This window comes from Homarus americanus, unplaced genomic scaffold (genome assembly GCF_018991925.1).
Source record: "Homarus americanus isolate GMGI-L3 unplaced genomic scaffold, GMGI_Hamer_2.0 scaffold42982, whole genome shotgun sequence".
Lineage (NCBI taxonomy): Eukaryota > Metazoa > Arthropoda > Malacostraca > Decapoda > Nephropidae > Homarus > Homarus americanus.
Window position 1 is genome coordinate 111,256 of NW_024738328.1, and position 16,245 is coordinate 127,500.

General features: G+C 43.0%; 1 protein-coding gene across 1 annotated transcript in view; it reads right to left on the minus strand.

The window, feature by feature from the left end:
• Positions 1–499: 499 nt before the first annotated feature.
• Positions 500–16,245, minus strand: part of LOC121874039 (DBH-like monooxygenase protein 1) — a 40,296-nt gene continuing 24,550 nt past the window's right edge. The window contains exons 5-10 of the mRNA XM_042377905.1: positions 13,390–13,549; positions 12,584–12,703; positions 9,871–10,037; positions 9,295–9,488; positions 7,681–7,849; positions 500–7,236 (exon numbers count right to left, since the gene is read on the minus strand). Coding sequence (XP_042233839.1) covers positions 6,673–7,236; positions 7,681–7,849; positions 9,295–9,488; positions 9,871–10,037; positions 12,584–12,703; positions 13,390–13,549 — 1,374 coding nt within the window. The 3' untranslated portion in view covers positions 500–6,672. The remainder of the gene's footprint in view (positions 7,237–7,680; positions 7,850–9,294; positions 9,489–9,870; positions 10,038–12,583; positions 12,704–13,389; positions 13,550–16,245) is intronic.

The following is a 16,245-nucleotide window of genomic DNA, read 5'->3' on the forward strand; positions in this document are numbered from 1 at the left end:
GTGTGTTGGAAATAAAGATTGTGTGTTGTCAGTCGTTAAGGCGAGTATGTGAGTGTTGTGATGACTAAGAGAACTGTCTGCCAGGGTGGTAGGAGAGGTACAGATTATCTAGTCCAAACATTTTTATTATGTGTAACAGTAGTTTGGATAAATTTAGGGTCACCAGTTCCATGTACTGTATGACTCATTATGCTCTAGCAGTTTATGAACACAAAGTTGTCTGGATCACCACACAGGAGCCTGAGTGGAGGATCCGTGTTCTGTATTTTGTAAGTTCATCTTTTTATTTTTGTATTTAGAATTTTCGCTTTAATTGCTTTTACTTTTTGGGAATTAATCTTTTATTTTACTTTTTGGGGATATTGTATAATTGTTCTTTATATTTCAGACAATTTATATATTTGTCTTCTCTAACTTGTATTTGAGTCAATTATCTGCATATTTTCTTTACACCAACAAAACAAAACACTAGAGAGAAGGATTTAATGAAACACAGAGGTGAAAAAATACAATATTAGTATTAATGGTTACTATGTACATGCTATACAAATTTACATTCACAGATATAAAATACACACAGGTTATACATTATTTTTTCTTAATTTGGTCGTACAAGGAAAAAAAAAAGTGCCCGAGACATGACACACACACACATACACACAGACAGACATACACGCACACACTTCCACAACACCTACTCCATTATGTCTTTCTCTCGTGTCATGTCATGTCATGTCTTAAACACCAACACCATCATTATTTTATTTATGTCTGCGAGAGGTTATATAGAGGCATCCAAGACGATATTTTTTTTTCCCAAGGACACATTACGTTTATTCAGATCCACTACAAGTCCTAAAGAGAGGCTTCCTAGTCTTTGAAAAAACGGTCCTTCCTTCCTATATTGCAACAGGTTAATTCAGATCTTCTATAAGTTACAACAGTAGCGTCATCGAGTCTTATAATAAATAATTTAGTTTAATTATCCATCGAATCATACGAAATAATTTAGTCTAATTATGTAAACACGATTTTCTTTTTTAGGGGAAACTTAAAAAAAAAGTCTGAGGTTACGTCTATGGCGACTTGTGAGTGACAGAAGAATTTTTGTCTGTAAATATTTTCTTGTTTCTACTGATGGGTGATGGGAGGAAGAGACAATGAATGTTTAGTAATGAGAACGAAAAGAAAAATGATGATTGTGAAAGTTACAGCTAGATAATTTATGGTAATGTGAAGAAAACTAATAAAAATAAGACTCAAAACAAACGTGATGATGATAATGATGGCGAAGAAATGTAAAATAAAAGTTAATGAGGAAAATGTTAAGAATTAAGGGGAAATAATAAGAATGAAAGGAAGGGAATGAGTGACAGAACAGATAGTAACGAGGAAATGAAAAATATATATATATAAAATAACTTGGAGGATATTAAGAACTAGGAAACGACTAGAAGAATTTAGGAGTAAGACAGCATCACAATAAAGAAGAAAGGAAGTAATAGAGAAGAAAGAAGAACAAGGAGTAAACAAAAGACACTAATACTCTCCAGGAAAGACAAATAACTGAAGAAAAACCCGAAGAAAATTTAACACTGGAGGAACGAAAGGCATTTGAAGCGACAACAGAAAAATACAATGAAACGCAAAGGGAACAAATTTAAGAAGGAAGGAAGTATTAAATAAAAGTAAAAAAAGATGAAAGAAAGAGACTAAAACATTGAAAACAGATGACGATAATGATAAGAATAAGAACGTAAGGCAATAAGGAACCAGCTTATCTTTTATCACGTATCTCTCTCTCCCTTCATCTTTAAGACATGACTTGCCACATACTATCTTCTCCCGTCTAGAAATACTCAAAAGAAAAACATTACACAACACTCAACGGCTGCAGAACACACCACCATCCTCACGGAGAACACTGGACTTTTGACTAAACATCTTGATAATTTAGGAACGCAATGAGTTATGTTAAGAAGTGTGAGTGAGTGAGACGAGTGTGGTCGGCATAACCAAAATATTAACGCGTGTGTGTGTGTGGTCGAGAGACAGGCTTGATGGAATGACGGTAGACAGGGTGTAAATGGAGGGGAAAGTGTACTGAGTGTAGATTGGTTAAACAGAGAGAGAGAGAGGACTGGGGGTGACTATCGGTCGGCTGGAATGACTGTCAACTGTGTGAAAATGGATGGAACTGGACTGACTGTAGATTAGCTGACAGGGGAGCACCGGGGTGACTGTAGGCCTGCTGACGGGGAGACTGGAATGACTGTGGGACAATCGAAGGAAGTTATTCTGATTTCAGATAACTGAATTGACTGTAAACTGACTGGAGGGGGGGGGATGGGCTGACAGTGTTGTGCCTAATGGGAGAGACGGATTTAAACTTCCTCACATACATACATACATACATACATACATACATACATACATACATACATACAATCCCTAACGCTGTATGTTTATGCTGACACTTTAAGTCCTTAGCATCCTGTGAGTCTGACACACACACACACACACACACACACACACACACACACACACACACACACACACACACACACACACACACACACACACACTTGTCTCTTGGGTTGTACATACTTCCAGTAAACCTTCCCACATTGACAAGATAAATTAAAGTGTCCTCAGAAGCAGCAACATTTTTCACTCAATTATCACTACGTTACAGTACTCACGACGGGAGATAATGACGATGGTGCTCCTGGTTTGTGTCAGTCACTCACACAGGACGCTGAAGAGACACTTACTATTGTTATTTTTTGGAAAGTGATGGAAAAGGAACGAACCCACAGGAGTGTTTGAGATGATTTACTGTTGCTGTATGTATAGATCTTTCCCTCCCCCTCCCTCCCAACCCACACAAACGAAAGACACACTTGCATGGCTACACACTGGAACATTTAAAGAGGTAGTGGAGACTTTGTCCACGAGTTTAAGAGTTAAAAACTACGATCATCAAGGCAGGTGTTCCAAGTTCCTCCTCCTTCCATACTGTTTTACTCACTCCAAGAACTACTCTCCAGTTCTACATTGTTTACTGCAAGAATACTCCACCTTCACCCAGTTAACATCCTTCAAGAACCCTCCACCATTACAATGTTCACTGCAAGAATTTCCCAGCCTCGTTTACTCCCTCCAATAAACTCCACATCCCCCTCCATTCATCCCTACACGGTTTACTTACTCCAGGATCTTACTCCAAGAGAGAGAGTCACTTGTTCTCTACAGGCGAGGAGTGTTGTCGAAACTCTCCACTGATTTTTTTAAACGCAAGTTGTTTCCCGACCCCTAACACAGATTGACTTATACAGAGAAAATCTGGCCTCCAGGTGACTGTGTCCTGCCTGAAAATCCAATCAGCTGGTAGAGGTCTAATCAGCTGGTAGAGGTTTAATCATCTGGTAGAGGTCTAATCAGTTGGTGTAGATCCAATCAGCTGGTAGAGGTCTAATCAGCTGGTAAAGGTCTAATCAGTTAGTGTAGATTCAATCAGATGGTAGAAGTATAATCAGATGGTACTAATCCAGCAGGTGGTATTGGCTCACTCAGGTAATAGGGACTTCATTAGTGGGACAGATTGAGCCAGCTGGTACACTCCAATCAGGAAATACAAGCCTAATCAGCTGGTGTAGATTGAATCACTTAATACAGATATAATAAGGTAACACATATGTCTAACTCAGCGAACACTGATCCGATCAATTGGTACTATATGTTGTTATAGTACACAGTGCACATGTTACAGTGCTCAGTTCATAGGTTACATCAGTCAGTGCACGTTACAGAATTTATAGCACATGTTACAATACTCAGTGCATATCTTATAGTACTCAGTGTATGTTACAGTACTCATGGTATATGTTATAGTAATTACAATGGAAAGACATGTTACTTAAGGTCCCTCTATTAGCATAAATACAAGAAATACCAACTCTATACACACTGGTGTTTGTACTCAACATAAGTACTCATACCCATAGAGTACTCCTGAGTACAGATCTTATGTGTGAATACAAACACCGTATGGTTCAAGTCAACATGTTACTGACCAACATTATACATGGTGGAGTACAAATACCTGTCCCATATCTATTATTTTACATGGTGGATCACACACCTGTCCCATATCTAATATTATGCATGGTGGATAACACAACTGTCCCACACTACCTGTACAACACACTGTCTGCCTGGTGTAGGGTATAAAGTCACTTGCACTGTGAGGCAAAAAAAATAAAATAAATAAAAAACTCTCTAAATGTTTGTAAGGTACAGTATTACTAAATAAACTCTATCACATTAGCTCAAGACGACATGTTAGTGTGTGTGTTTTCTCAAAACTGGGTTGAATTTCAAGCTAAGACGAGGGTAAACTAGTGACTGCATTATATTAAAAGGGAACTGGTTTATTTTTATATTTTTTTGTGTTTTTTTTAAATTTCATTACATAGTGCTTAATCTTGGAAGCTCTCAACTTGCTTGTTTATTTTTAAAGAGGCACATTGTCCCGTCTCGAAGGAGGAGTACTTACGTTCATCTATGTTGCAGGAGTATCATGCTAGCTACGGCGGCCTCCACCCCTCCCTCCCCGCATTTAAGGGATTTAAAGATGGTCAACTCAATGCACGTCACATCTGCATAACACTACAGTAGACCTTGGCCAACAGTTTTGACCCTATTGCTTCAGAGCGGAGGAGACGAGGAGCGGCCCTGACGCTACCGTCTACAGCGTCCCTCAAACCCTTAATCCTCCCGTATTATAAAACACACATCTGCTCCCGCCTGCCCATCAACGGTCCAGCGTCACGAGGAAGATTTCAGGTTTTAATTCGTATGATATTCATGTGGGATCCTTAGGAGATTGGTTTCTAAATTCCCATCAGTCCATCAAGAAAATTATAAGGCAAGGGTTTCGTTTCACTATTTACCAAGTAGATTTTTGCATATAATTTTGATCGCTTTAAGATTCAGTTAGTTTCTAGTGAGTTTAATTGGTTATTTTTCCGGGTAGAGTCTGGCGGTGAACAGCTGGTGGCGGAGAACAACAGTGTGATAGAATAATTGGGAGGGTTAAGGGTGAGACACTGCCCCCGGGGACACAGTGACCGCCCCTCGTAGTGATTCGTCAACTGATGAGTTAGTTGTCTATGCAACAGAAATGTCTAATCACAGATACTACTATGATGTACAATTTATATATTTATATATATTTATATGTATATAGATATATGGACTGAGTTTTTAACCATACAAATAATCATTAACACGAGAAAAGAACAACAGAAATAACAGGACAACTAAAGTAACACTATTGACGTCAAACATAATGTGACTCACACCAGATAATTTACCTGATGGTTGAGTGTCCTAAAGTCCTAGTTTACTTCGGCTTGTTCTATATCAAGAGACAAGAAAAGAAATTGGAAGAGAATCACATGAAAACTCAAAAAAATACTTTACACTGTTCAGATAACCTATGGCTTCTCAAGTACAATACGTGAAGCTCGGTATACAAACCACCAAGCAACATACACAGTCTGTAAAGTACTCGGTCCAGATTCTGAGAAGTTGGTACCATGAATATTCCCCGTAACTAATGACAAAAGAGTGCAGCTTACTGGTTGAAATCAGCTAAAGCACAAAACTATTCAAAAGCATCATTAGAATTACACAAAAAACTTTACCGAAACTATATACTTTCACTCAGCACCAAGTAATAACATAGGGAATATATCCAAAGTCTCTTAACTTAATTTTGTTCACTAACTGATGCTATAAGTGAATGTAACATGATTAAGGTAAAGTCTTAGTGTAATTCTGACATTGTTTTTAGGTATTATTTTGTGTTTTAAATTAAGTCAACCAATTACAATGCATTCCTATGTTTTTAGTTACAAGGAACATCCGCTGCACGGACGTTTGAGAATCAGGACCCTAGTTCACAATACAAAATTAATCACTCTGTGACAACCATCTACTGACTAAAAAGTGACTCGCCAAAACTCAATTCACTTTTGGTCCTATAAACAAAATATGTTATCTGCGTCATATACATTATAATCTACAACTTGAATTTTGCACAAATTTATAAAAAACGTGAGACTATTCATCACAAATATTTAACTCTCACAGAAAACGTATGAAATGCCCCAAGAAACACATAAAAGCGAAATTTACAAAAAAGAGGCACTGTTAATATAGCAGAGTGGGGGGGTTTTCCTGGTGAGGCTAGATGGGGTGGCAAGGCTTGGTTGGGTTTGTCCAGGGAGCCTCCAGCACCACTCTCCAACCACTCCCCCCACACTCCCTCCCCAAATACACACACTCACACACACACACACAACCACCCACGCACACACCTTCCAACACTCAACACAATAGCCAGGGTCTTTTGCACGTCCCTAAGGCAGGTGAAATCGTCCACAGGTGGATATAAATGCTTAGAGCCACGTCTTTGACAGCATAAAGGGCAAGAGGTGCATCACTCTCCACCTCCGTACATCATCATCGTCTGTCAACAATGATTTTGTTTTTATTTTGTTTTTCACAGCGCGTATTATGTCCTTAAAATGAATACACTTGGGACATATGAGAGGCGAAATAGTCTAGTTTTGTTTTGTTTTTTAAGACAGTTGCTTTGGTCCCTCAGCCATGACTATCGTAAAACCGAGACAGGCACAAGACACTCAGACACACGGTCAACGTCCACTGAGAGAAAGTGACCATAAGGCAGCTGCTACCCGACCCATCTCTATTCTGGTGTGATGTTCGCTCCTGTAACGTGTCGGGGAACTTGTTCGCCAGCTCCTGCTCGAGGTCCCTCTCCATCTCCTGCAGATCCTGTTCCAGTTCAGGATCTGGCACGTTCGGGAGGTCACCGTTCTCTATGCCACCGCTGCCATAGGGATCATTCTCTATCCTCTCTTCGATCACGGGCATATACAAGTCGACGTGATTGAATGTGTCGACGTCGATCCGCTCTATAGTTCTAGAATTGGTCTGGTCATCGAACATCACTTCCTCTTCGTCTTCTTCCTCCTCCTCCTCTTCTACTTCCTCCCCGCCTCCGTGTGAGAGAAGATGGTGGTTCTTCCCGCGGCCATTCTTGTTCTTACGACGCCTATCCTTCCTTCTGCGTCGCCGACAGATGTTCTCCGGTGCCCAAGCCTCCGTGATGTTCGGATACTCGAAGTCTAGTTTCTCCAGCTCCTGAAATAAAGACGATTGAAGGAAGTTAAGGATACGAACCTCATCAAAATCCCTGGTGCTGTAGAACCCAAATAAATCTGGACTCTAAAGTTCTTGGAGAATCTGGCCACTAATAGTTCTAGAACCCAGCAACTAACACTTACAAAACTAGACTCCTAATAGTAAAGTACTTAAAGAACCCGTCTGTGAGCTGAAACATGCAAGCTGAGACAGTGATACAGTGAAACCTCTATTTAACGGACTATATGTGTGATAGCGTAGTCCGTTACATCGAAATCCGTTAAATATGAAATCTCCTTCTAACGGACTATATGAAAGAGGTCAGTCTATCAGATTAAAGTCAGTTATATGGAGGTTGTGCCATATATGAGCTGAGAGTTACTGGTATATGAGCTGAGAGTTACCAGTGAGCTGAGAGTTACCGGTAAGTTAAGTGAGACCTACGGGTATAAGACTCTGGCCACGACTCCAGCAGGTGGGGTTGAAGGTGCCGTTATGGGTCGTCTCCTGGAAGTACTCGAACTGATTCTTCCAGTCGTAGTTCATTAGTCGCCATTCCAGCGTCTTTCCTGCCAGCTCAATAGGTCGATGGATCTTGATAGGATCTGATTTACTGTAAGAAAAATAGAGGAGAGAGAGAGAAGTCAGGTTAAAACAGGGTTGAATTATCTAAGGCACTGAATGTTATCGTAGACACAGTACTGTACAGGGAAATGTTTTATCTTAGAATCTTAGGAACACGTTAGTACAGGAAAATGTTATCTTAGGCACAAATATTATCTTTTGAGTAGTTAACACGAAGACTTCTTTGAATGTTCTGGTAAAACCAGACGGATATATCTATATTTTTGACACAGAAGTTAGCATGTGAATATCTTACGTTGTTATTGAAATTTTATATATAGGTAGAAATTTGAAGAAAATTTTTAATATTCAGGTAGAAATTAACAGAAAAATGTCCATATTGGGCAGTATTTACCCAGGGTGTATATGCATCAGGCCAAAGACAATATACCATTGAGAAGAATGAACTACAGAGCACAACAAAAAAGGTCACAAAGCAAAAGTTTTCGTTGGTGTGAACATCATAGTATCCCCTTCAATCATCGGCCTGATTCCGTTTTTTTTGTTCTCTTTTATTTCTTCCAGTCCTGCCCGTGGTAAGAAGTGACACACACACACACACACACACACACACACACACACACACACACACACACACACACACACACACACACACACACACACACACACACACCACAAAATTGGATCGGCTAAAGGAGTCATTTTTAATGGAATCGTTTCCGGGAGCAGTCGTGCTACAGCTATCCAAAGAGTGTGACAAATGGGAAGACTTGGGCATCAAAAGAGGCCTTTTTGCTCCCGAGAAAATGCAATCAGTTCTACCATGAAGAGAGCGATCGATCCTGACACTGACTACAGGTCAATGGTGTGGAGGTCCCTGACGACGCCTTGTACTGTGACGTGGAGGAGGAAGTAATGATATCTGGAGCAGAGGGTGATAGGGGCTCTCTCTCTCTCAACCTTTCCTCCAACCAACATACATCTTAACAATTTACAAGACGAGGAGAGTTGGGGAGTTCCTACACACATTGGAGCTTCTGCTGACATTTTATCACCGAAAAAATAGAAACATTTCACATTAAGAGAGGATGAGTCGTGATGGGGAGGGAGGGGGAGGAGGGTTGGTCCCAAGGAAGGGCAGACAGGACGCAGTGACTCCCTTCATCCATTGAGCCGTATATCATTCACGTGAAATTCTCTTACAATTCCACTGACATTCAATTTATCGAAATGTGAGACACGATTCCTGCGACCTTGTATATCATATTTTCTATAAGGTGTGGGAGGTATGTGGAGGAGGTGGAGGTATGTGGAGGAGGTGGAGGTATGTGGAGGAGGTGAAGATATGCGGAAGAGGTGGAGGCGTGTAGAAGTAGTTTTGAGATATATGGAGGAGGTGGAGGCATGTGGATGAGGTGGAGGCATGTAGAAGAGGCGGAGATGTGTGGAGGTGTGTGGAGGTACAATACTTACGCGGAGAGCTCGTCAATACCCAGCGAGTGAAGTACTGTGTTGAGTGAAGGCTTGGAGTGACAGAGGGACAGATTCGCCCTCGGCCAATAGAACAGGAACGACAGACACATCTCGTCCCTCGTCTTCAGGCCTCCTAGGGTGATGGTGGACCTCTCCCGGCTGTTGTACACACACTCCCCTATCAGATGATCACCCTGGAGGAGAGAGAGAGAGAGAGGTGGTGTATGAGAGGTTGATTGGGGGTGAGGTAGAGGTTAATTGGAGGTGAGGTAGAGGGTGTGAGTGGGGGAGGGAGAGGGTGTGAGTGGGAGGATGTGAGTGGGAGGGTGTGAGTGGGAGGGGAGGGAGAGGGTGTGAGCAGGAGGGTGGGAGGGGGAGGAAGAGGGTGTGAGTGGGGGAGGGAGAGGGTGTGAGTGGGAGGGTGTGAGTGAGGGAGGGAGAGGGTGTGAGTGGGTAGGATGAAGGAGAGGGCATGAGTGGGGAAGTTGAAGACAAACATATACACGCTTTCTCTCTTTCACACACTAACAAATATATATATACTACTCTCTCTCTCTCTCTCTCTCTCTCTCTTACCGGTAGCACGGACCGGGGAGCCTTGAGGGCCCGGTACTCTTGGTAGTTGAAGTCGTAATTGTTGTCCTGAGCGATGGGCTCCAGCTCCCGCCCCTGCCGCAGGTGCCGCACCCGCACCTTCCTCCCCAGCAGGTGGGTGTGTAGGATGACCGCAAACACGTTGATACCTTCGGCCGAAGGAGAGAGTAATAATAATAATAATAATAATAATAATAATAATAATAATAATAATAATAATAACAATAATAATAATAATAATAATAACAATAATAATAATAATAATAATAATAATAATAATAATAATAATAATAATAATAATAATAATAATAATAATATCATAATGACATAACGATCTCTCTCTCTCTCTCTCTCTCTCTCTCTCTCTCTCTCTCTCTCTCAAACACACAAAGTCGTCAAATAAAACGCCTTCCATTACTAGGGTGGAAGAGGCGATCTTTCAGCCAGCGACTACACGACCAGGAATTATTTATCTCCCCATCTCACACCTCCCCTTACTCTCCCCTCTCCTTTTCCCTTTACTCTCCCGTCTCACTCCTCTACCCCTCTCCCCCTTCCCTTTATCCTCTACTTGTCCTCTTTCCTTCCCTCTCCTCCTCTCCCTTTACTCTCTGCCCTTCCACCCTCTCCCCCAAGTCGCCCCGTGGCTCAGTACAGAAGGTAAATTAGATTACAGGAGGTAGACGATGGACTTAACGTGACGGGGGAAAACGTTAACTCGTCTCCTTAGCAAACAACGCCAGTGCGAGCAGTAAGCAGCGTCTGGCAATCCCGTAATGGTGTGTTAGATGAACGCCTACCAGTTGTTTTCCTACAGTTCATTGTTACTTTTGAGTGAAACGTTCACCAGACAAAACGTTCGCCAGCTTTTCTGTTTCTCTCCTGTGCAATATTACGTTCATGGTAGCTACGACAGACAAACGTTCACCCCCGTACAATACAGTTATGTAACGAAACACCGAAATTATCTGAAAAAAAATCATTTACACGCAAACATATTTCCAAACGTATTTACAAACCTCTTTAAGGACATATTTACAACCTTATTAACACAGAACATCAAAGGTATTTTTCCCCTATATTGATCTGCGTGTTATAATAAAGTTGGGGTAATAATAGTAATTACTCTCATGTAGGGCCAATTACTTACTAGTCCCTGGGGTGACCTGAAAATGACCCCTATTAAGCCTGGTTATGTGAGGTTAGGGGTCTACAGTATATTGGGGCTACGTGGTGTGTTAGTGGTGCTATGGGGTGATAGTGGTGGTGTTAGTGGTGTAATAATGGTGGTTGGGTTAGTGGTGCGTTTCTGTAGGTAATGCTAAGTGAGTGCGTTACTCCACCACCACCACCACCATTAGTCCCTCACCGCACAATACCATTACCACCATTACCATCAACACACCGTGAGTGCGTTACTCCACCACCACCACCACCATTAGTCCCTCACCGCACAATACCATTACCACCATTACCATCAACACACCGCCACCACTACCACCACTTACCACCAACACCATCACCACCACCATTCACCATCACTACCACCACTCACCATCACCACTACCACTCACCATCACCACCACCACTCACCATCACCACCACTACTCACCATCACCACCACCACTCACCATCACCACCACTCATCAACACCCACCTATTAAGTACTCAAGAGACCCCCAACCCAATATGCTATTTTTTTAAGCCAATTTGATCTTGCTGTCAACATCACCGACACACTAATTTGCCTGGACAATGAAAACAATTTGCCTCTTACCATCCACCCTCTGTCTCTCTCTTCCTCCGCCCCCTCTCTTTTCTAGTCTTTATCTCCTTTTCATCTCTTCAACTCCTACTTCTCTCCCCCTCCCTTTTATCTCTCCTTAGTCCTCCTTCATTCTCTCCCTCTTTATCTCTCCATTTCCCGTTTTTTTTAATTGCCTTTATACTGTTATCTTTTTCTCTCCCTCCATCCCTCTTTCCCCCTCCCCCCCCCACCTCCCACCTATGTCTTTAACCTACGTCCCTATCGCCACTCTATCTATTTAGTTATCTATCCATCTATCTATTTATCTCCTCCCTTCTCCCTCCCTCCCTCCCTACCACCAGTCTCTCTCTCTCCCTCTCTCTCTATCACCTCCCCTCCCTCCTTCCCTCACACCATCTATCCTCTCTCTCCTTCCCTTCCCTCCCACCACTTTCACAACACAATTTACTTCCTCATTGCAACACCGTAATTCCTGCTCGTCCGCTGACCGTGTGTAAGGCGCCTCCCACTACCACAAAACTGGGGCTGGTGTATCCCCGAACGCCATCTCTCTTTCACTGTCTCCTCACAATGTCTGTCTTAATGCCTCTCTCATTGTCTCCTCACAATATATATATCTCTCTCTCTCTCTCATTCTCTCTCTTTTCCTGTCTGACTATATGTATCTCAGTGTGTGTGTGTGTGTGTGTGTGTGTGTGTGTGTGTGTGTGTGTGTGTGTGTGTGTCCTCTCATTCTCTATCTGTTTGTTTGTCTCTTACTTTCTGTCTGTATATTTGTTGTCTGCATATGTACTTCTCTGTCTGTCTGTCTGTCTATTAATAATGAATAAAACAATTACTCATCAGCATTAAGTAGTGCGACCTGGTGTACTGATAATAGATAAATTAGCTAAATACCCACCTGTAATGGGTAAACTGGGTACTCACCTGTAGTGGGTAGGGCAGCTTGGGTACACTCGCCCACACAGTGCCCCTCAGACAAGACGGTTCTCTGGCGGGGCGGGATGAGGTGCTTCCAGGTCGGATCCACCCCGATACTCAACACACCTGAGCGAGAAGAAGTTATGTGTCATCTTCAGCCATTAGTGATATCAAACAGCTTTAGGAATACAAAAAAAAGCTTAAAATACGTAAAATACGATTAAAATAAGATTGAAATATATTATTAAGCTGGAAAGTACGTATAATAAGCTTCAGATTCGTCAAACAAGTTGGATAATGTACAGGAAGAGGTAATTGATATGGAGTGCAGCTTTAGGTAGTACCAAAAAGCTTATAATACGTTAAATAAGTTTACAATAAACCAAGCTGGAAAGTACGTATAATAAGCTTCAGATTCGTCAAACAAGTTGGATAATGTACAGGAAGAGGTAATTGATATGGAGTGCCACCCTCAAGTGCCACTCCAGGAAAAATGTATGGAGTGTTACTCTTAAATGCCACTTCATACATGAAAGAAGTGTTGATGTGCGATGCCGTTACTATATTGTGACGCAGCTCAAGGTGTGGTTGAATCACTATCTTGTGTCACTGTTGCGTAGTTCAAGAGTGTGGCTGTTGTGTGCGTTACAAATAGATACGTAACAGAGATGTATAAATGTAATAGACCGTTACTGAGAATTATTGACGTAACGGTAGACTTAATTGCGTCATTGTAACGTAACCCGGGATTGACTGGATTAGTTACGTCACTGCTACATGCAAGACAGGTATAAATCGTAACATTAACTCACCTGCGTCATAGTACCGCAAGTCAGGGGTGTAGATGATGCGGATCCCTGACTCGTCCCTGAAGGCTTGTTTGTTAGGGTTGTCATAGTGGACCTCCATCATGTAGAACTTAGGGCCCTTAGGGGTTAAGGGATACCCAGCCTCAGGGGGTAGAGACAGGCCCTGGGGACGAGAACTTGGCATATTAGTGGTAGTTCTTGACAGTGGTAATGTATGACAGTGGTAGTGAATGACTGTGGTAGTAGAGGGAGGGCAAGATGGTGTAGAGTGTAGAGGGAGGGTAGGAAGGTGTGGAGGGAGGGGAGGGAGGGAGGCAGGGACGGCATGGAGGGAAGGTAGGGAGGTGGGAGGGAGGGGGTAGGAAGGTATGGAGGAGAGGAGGAAGGTAAGTGAAGGAGGAGGAAGGTGTGAAGGAGGGGAGGAAGACAGGTGTGAAGGAGGGAGGAAGGTGAGGACAGCTAGGTGGATTAAGGCAAGATTTGGGGAGGTTATCTGGGGTTTGGCAGAGAGAAGGGTGGGGAGGAGAGGGTGGGGAGGAGAGGATGGGCAAGATGGCACGAAAAGAAATCTAAGAAAATGAGAGAGAAGAAACAGAAGGAAAGACAAAAAGAGACAAAGAAAACAGAGAGAGAGAGAGAGAGAGAGAGAGAGAGAGAGAGAGAGAGAGAGAGGAGAGAGAGAGGAGAGAGAGAGAGAGAGAGAGGGAATGGAGGGGAACTATCTCGACAAAGAGAGAAAGGAGAAGAAATTGAATCTGGGAGAAGTCGGAAGGAAAGCAATGAAGATAATGTGATTGATGAAGACGGAGATAGTCTAGGGAGGTGAGGGTGTGGGTGAGAGGGGAGGAGAGGGGAGTGGTGAGAAGGAGGAGGGGAGATTGGTGAAAGGAGGAGAGGGAGGATGGGATGAAGTGAGAAGGGGTAGATGGAGTGAGGGGGAGTGAGGAGGGGAGGAGAGGTGTGGTGAGGGAGGAGAGGGAAGATAAAATGGAGGAAGAGGTATACTTCAGGAGAGAGAGAGAGAGAGAGAGAGAGAGAGAGAGAGGAGAGAGAGAGAGAGAGAGAGAGAGAGAGAGAGAGAGACTTGTTACCACCCTCGAGCCTCACCCTTCAACCTCACCCCTCGAGCCTCACCTCCAACCTCACCCTCGAGCCTTCACCTCCAGCTCCCCACCCTCGAGCCTCACCCTCCAGCCTCACCCTCGAGCCTCACCCTTTAACCTCACCCACGAGCCTCCTCACCTCCAACCTCACCATCGAGCCAGCACCTCCAACCTCACCATCGAGCTACACCCTCCAACCTCACCCTCGAGCCTCACCCTCCAACCTCACCCTCGAGCCTCACCGTTCAACCTCACCATCGAGCTTAACCTTCCGACCTCACCTTCGAGCTACACAGACCTCACTATCAAGCTCCATCCTCTGACCTCACCCTTGACCCTCCCCCTCACTCAGGTATCACTTGGTCTACGGTTCGAGGAGGACATACAGAGGTAGTTTAACTTTACCCCTTCCCTCCCCTTCCCTTAACTTAACCTTCCCTCCCCTCCCCTTAACTTAAAGACCCATTTTTATAACTTAAAATTTACAGTATTTATCTTTTTTTTCTCTCTCTCCCTCACTCTGTTTCTCTCATTTTTTAAGGAAGAGAGAGAGAGGAGGGGAGGAGGGGGAGTTTTTACCGTTTGCCTTGTTAGCTGCCAGGAGAGAGAGAGAGAGAGAGAGAGAGAGAGAGAGAGAGAGAGAGAGAGAGAGAGAGAGAGAGAGAGAGAGAGAGAGTATCACCTCACCCTTGTCACACTGTGGTTCAGGCATGTATAAAAATAGTGTAATTTTTATTTATTTTTCGTTTCGTTTCGTTTCCTCCTGAATCCTTTTAAGCCTCACGACTTATCACTCTGCTGGTCTAACAAACGACACGAGATCAGAACACGTCCAGGGTCAGATTAGTTTGTGTTTGTTTGTTTGTTTGTTTATATATGTGTGTGTGTGTGTGTGTGTGTGTGTGTGTGTGTGTGTGTGTGTGTGTTTGGGGGGAGGAGAGGAAGGCAAGAGGCTTTAGAATATCGAGTCAATTTATTTTCGCGGTCACAACTGTTCTCATCCAATCGTTGTTGTGGTCGTGTTCGTGTCCAATCACCGTCACTGTACTTGTATATCACGTCCAATCACCGTCACTGTACTTGTATATCACGTCCAATCACCGTCACTGTACTTGTATATCACGTCCAATCACCGTCACTGTATTTGTATATCACGTCCAATCACCGTCACTGTACTTGTATATCACGTCCAATCACCGTCACTGTATTTGTAATTGACGTTATAATGCGTGTGTTTGTTTATGTCCAATCACCATCAGAGTCCACTAGAAGATCACACCCAATCTTCGTCACTGTGGTCGAATTTTCCACCAATCACCGTCATTTGAGTCCTTCCAATCCACTACTAATCACTACCATGAACTACTTAAGGTCACGTCCAGCCAGAGAGAGAGAGAGAGAGAGAGAGAGAGAGAGAGAGAGAGAGAGAGAGAGAGAGAGAGAGAGAGAGAGAGAGTGGAAAAGGGGAAAGAAAAGTCATAAGTGGGTGAAAAGTTGAGTTCTAAGTCAGGGATTGGCTATTCTCCCGCCCCCCCCAGCCACCCAACGAGTGAGGATTGTAACATGAAGGCAGAGAATAATCTGTGTGTTTTTTGTGTTTTTTTATTTTGCTTTTATTTTTTAGGTAAACAGGTGTGTGAAAATTCTGACTTGAGTGGTTTATGTTGTTCTTTTTGACTGTAAAAGATGAGGATAAAGTGTGTGTGTGTGTGTGTGTGTGTGTGTGTGTGTGTGTGTGTGTGAGTGTGTGTGTGTG